General features: G+C 37.1%; 1 protein-coding gene across 1 annotated transcript; it reads left to right on the forward strand.

Moving 5' to 3' along the window:
• Window positions 1–535: 535 nt before the first annotated feature.
• On the forward strand, window positions 536–4,322 carry LOC149212475 (auxin-responsive protein SAUR72-like). Its single transcript, XM_089388706.1, has 3 exons — window positions 536–547; window positions 643–749; window positions 3,995–4,322. Exons 1-3 carry the CDS (start codon window positions 536–538, stop codon window positions 4,320–4,322), a joined length of 447 nt encoding a protein of 148 aa, XP_089244832.1.
• The last annotated feature ends 8,274 nt before the right edge of the window (window positions 4,323–12,596 follow it).

Consider the following 12,596-nt stretch of genomic DNA (forward strand, 5'->3'; position numbering starts at 1 on the left):
ATAGACATATAGACCGATAAATTGACTCTGAAGCACACGGTGGTGTACTGTCTAATTAAATATTCCTGGCTCAACAGTACGGTCATCAGTGTACCTAAATACTCCACACTTTCAGTTGCGTATTAAAAATGTGCACAATTATTGACTCTGAACGTTCCATTTTGCTTTGACTTTTCGAATCACGTGCAATTTTTTCTTTATTTGTTAGATGTCCTCAGGCGTTAAATTTGAGGCCCGTATGCCTTTATTTAGCGTTTTTACACGTAAAATACTTTCAACTTTCAAATCTCCACGTCAGGGGTAACTTGCTAATAATTTTTTAGACCGTCAATATGACGTGCATATTTGAAAATCAAAAGTTTTAAAATATATATATATATATATATTTAACCTTGAGCTAATAGTGATTCATTAACATTTTTAATATCTAATTTAATAATCGTGACCCGTATCGCAATTTGCCAATTTGCCAAGTGATTGCTATCCGGACTAAGTCCACTGTCCGAAATATCAATTTCTAATTTTCGTATGAGGTATGGTATCACTGGTAATTAATTCCCAGCGACCCACCGCTGAGTTATGTCGCTGAGTTATGGTGATTTGGACTAAGTCATAATATCAATATTGGCAATTAATTCTCAGCTACCACTGCCGAGTTATGTTACTAATTTACTTTCAAGTTCCAAGTTCCAATTCGTGTCCAATTCCAGTGAACAGCAATCTGTGAGTTATTCACTGGACAACAATCTGTGAGTTATTCATTGTTGAATGTGGCGACTTTGGTGAGGAGCAGGGCATAAGAAAAACTCTGCAGACTTTGAAACTTCTTCTAATGCTACAAAACCAGAACGCAGCCAACCAAGTAACCAGTAAGTGATAGCCTATTAGGCATAGATAGTAAGAGATGCTCTGCTCTATTTTCTATGCATGCTTCTGCTCTATTTTCTATGCATGCTTGTTTGATATCTGTATTCGTTTTTCTATGCATATATTCGACATATTCAACTCGTTAAATTTTTTCGCTGCCTTTCGAATCTCCATTACCTACAGAAAAACCAAGTTCATTTTGTTGTTTTATCTAGAGGAAAACCAAGTTGAATTTGCAGTTCGTTGTTTTATCTACAGAAAAAACCATGTTAAATGTGTTGTTTTATCTATAAAAAGTAAACAGTTTGGCAAGACTGTTATGAAAAACTTACCTCATTTAGGTGCTTGTTTCCCTAGTCCATAGTTTGGCAAAACTGTTATGAAAAACTTACCTCATTTCGGTGCTTGTTTCCCCAGTCGTTTGGGTGCTTGTTTCTCAGTCCACGGCAAACTGTATAGAGTCACATTTTCTATGGACAATTATAGGCCAGTAATGGTGTTGGGGAACAAGCCCTGTGCTATAAAAGTCATAGTATTGTGGTGTTACCAAAAGAGTTGGTGAGTCACACACCGATACTACTATAAAATAAATTAGCTGGGTTGTAAAGTCCATGCCTGGAGACTATTACCCTATGTTGAATTGGTAAATGCATCGTTCTTCTTTGGAAGAGGTGCAAGCTTCAAAATCTCGTGTGAATTTAGGGTTTACAGGTCTGCAGAGATCAATTAAAAGCTTAATGATTAAAAAACTAAAAGCTTAATACAGACCTTAAGAATCCTATTTTAATACACTTTACCAAGAATTATTTGCAACTCTTACAGCGCTTAATGTAGCTTACATATCAAAGGCTGCTTGGCAGAACCCTGTATCTTGTTATAAACGACCTTAGGACTTCGAAATAGATTAAATTATGGTTACATGCCAAAGTTTGAAACTTGAAAGGAGATTGCCAAATACTGCAGAAAAGCAGAGCGCACAGACATTAGTGAAATTGAATTAGTGTTACATATCTTCAGAAAAAAAAATTCACCATAACCCTGTGTGAAATGGATAGTTACTCCGATAACATCTAGTTTAATAAGCAGCGAAAAATGGCTCCACCAGATTTCAACTTTCAGATTGCACAAGTATAATACACCGGCCAAAGCAAATAGATAGAGAGGCAACAACATGAAGGAGAATTTGAATAATTGTTACCAACATTTTTAGGGACAGCTCTTGATCCAACTTAAATAAAAACACACATTAATACAGTACCTGTAAGCCACCCAAAATGAGGACCACAAAGAATACAAGCATATTCTCCAGAGAGTTCTGATGTCCTCGCTGTAAGCAAACAATCAATAATTGGTTAAACATAAAAATACATGGTTAATATTAAGAGTATCCAACCCTAAGAACTATCTGATGTCCTCACTTAAGAATTGTAACTTGCCCCATTAATAGAGTATTTTTAGCTGGCTCTTTCTTCAAAGTTTGGGCATCAATAGGGCAGAATTTTCTGTCACTGGCTTTACGAATTCTGTTAATAGCCCTTTCACCTACCTCGGGAAACGATGCGCCCTGGGGTTTGGTCTTCAAGGGTCGTTTCTACTCAGGATTCCCATATCCATCCAGCGCCTCAAAACTAAACAAAATGAAGGTAAGAACTGAGAAAGAAGCAAAAGATTGCAGAACGATGTGAAGGGAGGGCAAAGAGGTAAAGAAATAGGCGTCCTGTCACTGCGCGTCCCGGCGATCTTTCCATGAACAGTTTGTGCACTGAGCCTCCCATGAAAGTTCTAAACACAGGCAAAGAATCTAGTGCAGACACGGGAAATAAAACACAGAGGCGAACTGTTACAACGAGAAGAAATCTCTATTCAATAGCACTTCACAGATTCGACATGGAGTTTTACCCAACGCGAAAAAAGAAATTGCTTCTAGTTTCATTCATATTCAGAAAATCGTTAGCCCAATACATTACACACGTGGCTTTGATATAGCCAGTTGGAGTCTTTATTTGAGTAGCTATTATAATGAATGACACATATTCGAAAATCAATCATCTTGTGTAAAACATTATAATTCATGGAATTTTCCATGTGGCGGAGATACATAGCCGGGCCGTGAGCATTCTCCTACAGTTTGTGTTAGTGGTTAGGAACAAGGCCCCTGCCCTCCAGTTTCCATTCTCGTCCACCAATGTTCGCGGTTAGGTACATGAGTCTGATAAAGAATTAAAAATAAAAATAAAAATTGTTGTTTGCTTGCTGCCATACTTGGGTTTCACTCTGGTAAAACAAAATTAGTATTTTTTACCTAATGCTCCAGTTTTGCAAGGCCAATTATGAAATCAGAATGAAAATAACTAGTACTTTCTTCTGCTACAAGGATTTATTTGCCATGAATACCAGCAGTGAATATCAACATTATTTCACAAAAATTACTATTTGTGGTATCCTGCATATTATTTTCCTCTAAATTGGTGTTAGTTAATATTTTTTATCAGATATCTTTTCTAACTTGGAACAATTTGGAAAATTTGCAGAAAAAATTGATCAGCAGGTCTCAAAACAAAGTGTAGCAATAAGACTTGAGCCAAATGGTACAATAAAGAATAGAAAATTTGAACAATTATGAGTACAATTTAAAATTATATAAAACTTGTACAAATAAATTTTAAAAGTCATATGATGCGCAGTTTAAAAATAAAAACGTCACAAAAAAATTCCTTGACGGATAAGGTCACCCGTCAAATTTAACCAGGTAGGGTCACCCGTCAAATTTAACCCCTAGATGCCCTATATATATATATATATATATAAAAAATAAAACAATATCACGTGGAAGGTACACGAAGTATCGTATCATTGCACAGCGGGCATTTGCTATATAATATTCTTGCTCTCGTTTCTTCTACTTGCAAGTTGCAGGGGCCTCCATTATTGAGAGTCTACCATATTTTCAGTGCTATAGCAGTTTATCAGAGGAGTTGTATTGTATGCCATATATTCTCCTGCTCTCTTAAATCTGGTGAAGGCTGGATTCTTCCTAATCTTATCGAGAATGGGCCACTTCAATCTAGTGAAGGCTGGATTCTTCGTAATCTTGTCGAGAATGGGCCACTTCAATCGTTTGCTACAGAGTTACCAATATCCGGTCCTCCAGGCGGCCATTGGCGTTTGTCAAAATACAGAAGAATGACAGAAGTAGAGACGATTCAGACGGCAACAGTATTGTTCCCAAGGGGTGCCTGCCTCTATATGTGGGGCACGATATTATTATGAGATTTGTGATAGAAGCCAGCGTTCTCAGCCATCCCCTATTTGGGGAGCTGCTAGAGGCTTCTGTACAGGAATTCGGATACGAGCAGCAGGGGGCTCTCAGGATTCCCTGCGACGTCTTCTTGTTTGAGAGGATTCTTAATCTTATTAAGACTAGAAATCCAATGTTATCAAATTGTCATCAATGATTTTGGATACGGTGCTCTTCTTTTGTAGTGAATGTATCCAAATTCCATTAATGGATTCTCTACTTTTCTTACCACTCATCAAATCAAAATATGTTACCTTTATTTTTTTTAATTTCAAATTTATATTACATTTTCATTGTACACTGGGAGATTTGTACATTGATTTAGAAGTGAAAGGTAAAAGGTCATTTCATAGGTATTGGGTTTCAACTGTTATTACTGCCCTATTTGGATTTTAGTATAAATCATGAAAACTAAATCTAAATTATTTGTAATGAAAACTAAGGACTGCAAGCAGTAGAGTTACCCTGGTGAGATAGGTGAGCTGGGTGCATGAATTAATGCACAATTATTTAGATTTTCGGTTTTTATTATAAAATTTGAATCTTTTAGAGTTTCATATAAAAATGGATTTGGAAAATTATATATATAACTTGTAATAATTGAAAATACATAAATTTAATATTTAAGTATGGGGGATTTACGCAGTGCATTATATTAGATATCATTTTTGGGATTCAACTGCGTTAAATAGTTCACTTAGCACTCATTGCATCGGGTGATGCTCACAGGGGTGAAGAAGTGGGATTGAAACTAGTGAAATGTGGAGAACGAATCACATAGCATCAATCATCACTTCCGGGGCTTGCACCCGGTAACCAGGACTTCCCAGGAGGTCACCCATCCCAGAACTCCTCTGGCTCAAGCGCGCTTAACTGTGGAGTTTTTCCCCACAATCAAGCCCACTTAGCTTGCTACCCCATTTGCAAAACCTTAGCAAGTATTGTGCCTCATGAACCATTCAAGTAGAGATCCCTTGACTCTTTTTGAATTTAAGTATGGGGGATTTACGCAGTGCATTATATTAGATATCATTTTTGGGATTCAACTGCGTTAAGTAAGTCATTCAAACGTATGACCATTTCCATGAGAGGTAGTCGTAACTGACTAATTTCTCATGATTTTTGAATAGTTCACTTAGCACTCATTGCATCGGGTGATGCTCACAGGGGTGAAGAAGTGGGATTGAAACTAGTGAAATGTGGAGAACGAATCACATAGCATCAATCATCACTTCCGGGGCTTGCACCCGGTAACCAGGACTTCCCAGGAGGTCACCCATCCCAGAACTCAGGACTTCCCAGGAGGTCACCCATCCCAGAACTCCTCTGGCTCAAGCGCACTTAACTGTGGAGTTTTTCCCCACAATCAAGCCCACTTAGCTTGCTACCCCATTTGCAAAACCTTAGCAAGTATTGTGCCTCATGAACCATTCAAGTAGAGATCCCTTGACTCTTTTTGAATTTAAGTATGGGGGATTTACGCAGTGCATTATATTAGATATCATTTTTGGGATTCAACTGCATTAAGTAAGTCATTCAAACGTATGACCATTTCCATGAGAGGTAGTCGTAACTGACTAATTTCTCATGATTTTTTAATAGTTCACTTAGCACTCATTGCATCGGGTGATGCTCACAGGGGTGAAGAAGTGGGATTGAAACTAGTGAAATGTGGAGAACGAATCACATAGCATCAATCATCACTTCCGGGGCTTGCACTCGGTAACCAGGACTTCCCAGGAGGTCACCCATCCCAGAACTCCTCTGGCTCAAGCGCACTTAACTGTGGAGTTTTTCCCCACAATCAAGCCCACTTAGCTTGCTACCCCATTTGCAAAACCTTAGCAAGTATTGTGCCTCATGAACCATTCAAGTAGAGATCCCTTGACTCTTTTTGAATTTAAATATGGGGGATTTACGCAGTGCATTATATTAGATATCATTTTTGGGATTCAACTGCGTTAAGTAAGTCATTCAAACGTATGACCATTTCCATGAGAGGTAGTCGTAACTGACTAATTTCTCATGATTTTTGAATAGTTCACTTAGCACTCATTGCATCGGGTGATGCTCACAGGGGTGAAGAAGTGGGATTGAAACTAGTGAAATGTGGAGAACGAATCACATAGCATCAATCATCACTTCCGGGGCTTGCACCCGGTAACCAGGACTTCCCAAGAGGTCACCCATCCCAGAACTCCTCTGGCTCAAGCGCGCTTAACTGTGGAGTTTTTCCCCACAATCAAGCCCACTTAGCTTGCTACCCCATTTGCAAAACCTTAGCAAGTATTGTGCCTCATGAACCATTCAAGTAGATAAATTTTAACAATTTTAAATTTATATATATACATGTATAAATTTTAAATTTTTAAATAAAAAAAATTATCATAATTTAGTGATTAAATTAACTATAAAAATAGTTATTTTTAACTATTATATAAATATATATTCACTCATCACCCTTATTCAAAAAAACCATAAAATTTAATAATAAGTATTTATATATAATAACTACTTAATACATTATAATAAACCTTTTCACTATTAAAAAAAAAATTAAAAATCCAAACTTAAAAAAAATATTTAAAATGATCCAACATATAATGCTAGTCAATATTGGAACGTACGGCCTCCATCCATATTCCTATGTGATTGCCCATCGTGATCCAAGCGACCAACCCGCAGTGAAAGTTGGGTGCGAGGGGCCCATGGTCCACTACTTGATTCCTTCCCTCCTCTTCAACTGCACCATTGCTCGTTCAATAATAAAAAATGTTTCATGGAAAATTTAGTTGAAACCTTACTTTTAAGATTCTGTTTTATATAATTTTAATTTACATATAATCAGTTATATGATTTTCATATACTTTATTTCTTTCTTTTAATTTTTTTTTAGTGTTTTTGTTGAATAATGTTAATCTTTTCCATTTATTTATTGGTTTTTAATTTATTATTTAATAATTATAATTTATAATCATAATCATAATTAATATTCATTGAAATTAAATTTGGTTTATTTTTAAGAAAATAGAAAATTATTTAGAATTTTTCACAATATTATTTATATACTCAAAAGAAATTAAAAAAGTGTTTTAAGATCATCATAGTTTTGTAAAGTTAAGAGTTTATAAAGTTGTATAGTGACAATTTTTTTGAAATTGAAATTTAATTTAGATATATATTGGACATCTAGATATATGTTGGACATTTTAAAAGAGATATTTTTTTTTTCATCCTACAAAGTTTTGGGAGTTGAGCAATCCCAAAGTTTCAATAAGGAACTCATAAATATTTGTTATGAGTTTAGCTACTAATAAAGTCATCTCATAAATTTTTATTATAAATCTTAGTTTAAAACTATGTGGTTTATGCCCCCAAGGGGGTAGCTCAATTGGTGATCACCATGATATGAAGTCTTTGTGAAGTGCATGATTCGAGGTTCAAATCCCCCCTAAAAGCCTTGTGGTCTGTGTGTAGGGACGTGCATGGGTTCACTTAGAGGTTTAGTGGTAGCCAGTGGTAGCGACCATAATCAACTTCATGTCACATAAGTACGAGTGGGTTCACTTAGAGGTTTAGTGGTAGTGACCATAATCAACTTCATGTCACACGAGTATGAGCCTACCCCAGTGGTTGATTCCTCTAGAAACAAGAAAGAAACAAAAACAAAAACTATATTTTATATAATTTTCATTTATACATAAACAAGTATATGATTTCCATATACTTCATTTCATTTTTAAAAGTATTTTGTAGTGTTTTATGAGTGGATGATGTTTATTTCTTCAATTTGCATCTCTACTATCTAGTTTATTATTCAATAATTATAAATCATGTTATGATTAATGTTCACTGAAATCAAATTATGTTTATCTTTAAGTGATAAATTGTTTGAATTTGAATTTTATTTAAAGTTTTATTTTTATACTTAGAAAGAATTAAGAGAATTGCTTCAAGATCACCATAGTTTTGTTAAGTTTAAACGATCAAAACTTAACCAAACTGAGGAGAGGGGTGGACGAGGAGGGTTCGAGATGAATCAATTTAGTACATTCATGGACATTAATTTATTTTCTTTAATACTCATTAACTAAACTTTTAAATTAGCAACTTAACACATAATGACCAACAGATTAAATATGTGAAGAACAAGTAATAAGTAAACCATAACATCACATCAACACATAAAATCAAGCACATATGGACACCAAATATAAGTGGAAACCTATAAAGGGAGAAAACCACAATTTTGTTATTGTTGTGATGCAAAGGCAAGCTCCTACTCCCTTATTACATCTGATTTTTTGTAGGCTCCAACCTACAAGAGGTTGCCACCTCAATTTTTTGCAAGCTGCCACATGCAAGGAAGCTCCAACTCCCGTACATTTTCTGTAGGCTACAACCTACAAGAGGATCCTACCTCAACAAAATCCAACCTGATATTTATCAAGTAACATCTTGAAAGGAGACCCCAATCCCCTCATGCAAAATGAAAATAATATGTTGGTTTACCTTGTCTATAGTTTTTCATATCTCCATCTATGATTCTGATTCTTCTTCTCCATAAACGTTCATCACATCTGCTCTATATGTGTCAAGTAGCTAATGCATAACATCTCAATAAGCTCTCACATTATCTAATAATCTAAAAGGTAGAAAAGAGAGATAAACATCTTCAAAAAGATAGAAAAGAGAGATAAACACCTTCAAAATAAGCCTCTTCGAGGGGGCAACCTCCTTTACATTACACAAATGAATAATTCTTGGATGATACAAATGACATGACCTCCTTTCTGTATATAATATTCTAAGCGGTCCCAATACAATCAGTAGGGGCACAACAATAACAATAGTGGACTTCTATGGGAACAATAATAACAACATGGGGACTATATGGGCACAACAATATAATAAGGGGGTTGCAATAATAACAATAAGAGGTTACACTGGTAGTATGGGGTCCTAACATTGAACATTGTGCATTAACTTCTTATTCCTCAATATTTCATATTACCCACTACCTATGGGTAGTATCAACAAGAGAGAATTTTTCTCCTAGATGGTCCTAAGACGACAGCTAATAACCCTTTGTAGTCACCAGATAGATTTATGTGCCAGCCATGTGGTCCCTCGCCCATCTATTATGATCATGTATTTGAAGGTGGGCCTCTCAACCCCGAAGGTATGGCTTTTCATTAATATAGTTGAGTAATTTTCCTTACTTATCATGGACACTTTTAGGCATGGATTGGTGGAGTGATTCGGTAGAAAGAGTGGGCCAGGTTTGTACTCTTGTCTCCTCCGCTTGATTTGGTGGTTACCCTTGTATCCTAGTCCCGTGGGATCTCCTATTACTCGCCATTGGCTTTAGAATTGATACTACATGGGAAATATTGATTTTGGTTGTGTGGTCTTGATTCCTGACACCATATACATCACTCCCTTCCGCTCATTCTAACCCCATTTATCATTTTTCCCATCCAGGTCCACATGTGTCCATTGGGTTCACATAGTGTTGGCCTCCCCTTCCCCTTGTCCACACCTTGGGTCGGGCCTGGAATGATACCCCGAAGGTTGATGTAGCTAAAAAGAAAAGAAAAAGAATATTTTGGCCACTCTCAATAGGAAATGTACCACAAAATGCAAAAAATGGTGGGGACATACAAATTTAGCACGTGGGCAAAAGCCAAATATGGGCTCTACCCCTTATTCATGGTCATCACCCCGGTTTCTATGGGCCCTAGATGAGCCCCCTCCACATAAAGGAGCCCATGATTGTCCCAACACCTGGTGGGAAATGAAATGCCCCACCTTAAAAGGGGGTACCTACTGTTGTATCCTACACATCATGCTCTCATCCCCGAGAGCCTTGAGCAGTTATGAAGAAAAAAATCATTTAAAGGCAAAAGGCATATGAAGAAGGATGGAAAAACAAAGGCCAGGGTAACTCATGTACCACGATTTACTCCCTCCTACACTCATATACCCAAGTGTGGGATTCCATTATTATAACTACCCTTGTACCATGGCATGTGGCTTGGAGCATTCCCCTAACCCCCACTCTGTTCCATCATTATATCATTTATCACTTGCCACTTAATGGATGTACCATAGACATGTCTCCCCTTTTAAAGGTTGAAACCACCTAATAGGGTCCTTGATTAACCCCTTATTGAGCTTGGAGACACTTGTACATGACAAACCCCATTATGGAAGGGCATGCCACCATGAAGTTCCCCATTGAATCCATGACTTGTAAGCTCTTTTACTTAATTATTCTAATGATTTGTTGTAATGGAGGAAAAGGGGATGCATTGAATATTATGCAAGACTATAGGTGGGTCTCCATTTGGGGCTTGGTCTCCCTATACAGGGTCCTAGCCCTGTAGAGGGCCACATTGGCACTTGCAGGGTGAGCGTTAAGAGCCATGGGCCTCAACCATAGTGGAGAGTTATTCATGGATCCCCATAACCACTCATTGGTTTCTTGTGTTCCACCTTTTGGAAGAAGATGATGCACCTGGTTCGCCATGTACAACCGAATCCACACTTGCACCATACACTTGGTAGATGTTCCAAGGTCTAGATGAGTATGTGTCTCACTTTAGGAGACAAAGCGAGGGCTTATATCATCATCCTAGCCCTTACAGATGGTTTACAGGAATGTTTATCCACTTGGAGACCCATGAGGATGTCCTTGTTCCCCCACACCCACTTGGGAGCACCACAGTGACTTGCTTGGAAAACGAGGGGCCAACCCCTTGTCCACTATGTTTGGAGTTCATTTTCTCACCATGGCACACTTTGGACTTCATTAGGCCTCCTCAAAGGCCCAACGAATCATTTTATTGATCATTCTACCCTTTTGAGAGGCTTACTTTTGTGTTATTGAGCTATCTTGGTGGGCTTGTCACCAAGGGATGTTATTATTGCACATTATTTTATTATTTGGGGCTTAATTAGGCAAATGAAACTCGTTAGAGATGGTATAAATAGATGAGAGGTGATTCATTTCTCTCATAGTTACTTGGATTTGGAATTAGTAGTTTCTTGGATAATTTCGCATTCCCTTTTGGAGGACAAGTTTGGTTTCATGGATGAATTTTGATGTTTGGATATTATTCTCTTGATCTTGGAGCTTCATTATTTTCATGATTTGATGATTGGATATACTCTTTGTACATGTAAGTGATCTCTTTTTCATGTTTATTCTTGTATTTATCATATCACATGAATGTTGTTGGGATTTTCGCTATCTAGGTCTAAAATTCACTATTATTCTATGTGAAATTGTGGAAATTTTGATCTTTTGAAGTTTCACATCATTACATGTGTCCTTTATGAATGTGTGATTGTTCCTAGAGGTTATTTTGGTTGAGTATACCTTGATAATTCATCAAACATTTCACATCAAAGTATAAAGTCCTTGGGTAGCTTCTCTCATGCCTTAATTTCCATGCGAAGTTGCCTAAAGGCCTCCTTGATTGGTTTAATTCTCTCCATATCATGAATTCACCTTAACTCTATCTCTCCTAAAGGAAAGGCACAAATCCATCCACTGGTGGTCACTTAAATGATTATCTTTTTCACCTCCTTTTCTTTCTAGGCCTAGCCCTAATAGGTCACCTAGGGCATCAAATAAATTCCATTTTAGCCATAAAAACACCTCGATTTTCGGTCCATAACAGAGCTACGATTTGCTCTAGAGGCCCTCCAAATTTGAAGCAATTCCGGTGGTGGGATCCTGAGATATAGCAACCCCTAGCTCAAGGATCATTTATTTACCTAGGCTTCCCTTGGCTAGTGTCCTCATTTGGTTCATTGTATCAAATCCTCAAAAGAAAATTTGTCCTTTGATCCTCTTCTCTTCCCTAATTAGATCAAGTCCCTCCTTGGTTGATCAACTCTATACTTTACTTAATTTTGGGTCCACTTGGTCTTGTGTGGTCCTGTAATTTTATAACTCTGATTTCATAAAGATAACATAAAGGATAATTCTCCATAATGATTTTCCTGTCTAGGAGCCCTCTTGATAAGATATATTCCCAAACCCTAGCCTCAAGAATCATCTTAGCCCTTCCCAGAGAGCCCGCCACCTTAATTTTGAAGCAAGAATAATATCTAATTGAGCCTCTCTTGTGAATAGGACTTAGGAGACACTCCTTATCCTCTTATTGATCCATTCATCTAGTGATTTCCCTTATATCGGGTCTCCTTCCATCGGTGAAATTCCATAAAAAGCAAGGAACCTTAGATAAGGTGACAGTGGACTATCACTCCATTGTCGCCCCTTGACCTAGTAGTTTCTCTATAGGATCCCCTCCTAGGACCCTTTCTAGTTTAAGTGGTAACATTTTTGGCACTATTTTCGGGGACACGAGATGTGTGTCTTGTTCCCTTATGACAAACATTGGCATATCTTTCTTGATGA

This window comes from Pinus tabuliformis, chromosome 1_1, assembly GCF_031772625.1.
Source record: "Pinus tabuliformis cultivar Carrire ecotype Pingquan chromosome 1_1, CPIR1, whole genome shotgun sequence".
In the NCBI taxonomy this organism is placed as follows: domain Eukaryota; kingdom Viridiplantae; phylum Streptophyta; class Pinopsida; order Pinales; family Pinaceae; genus Pinus; species Pinus tabuliformis.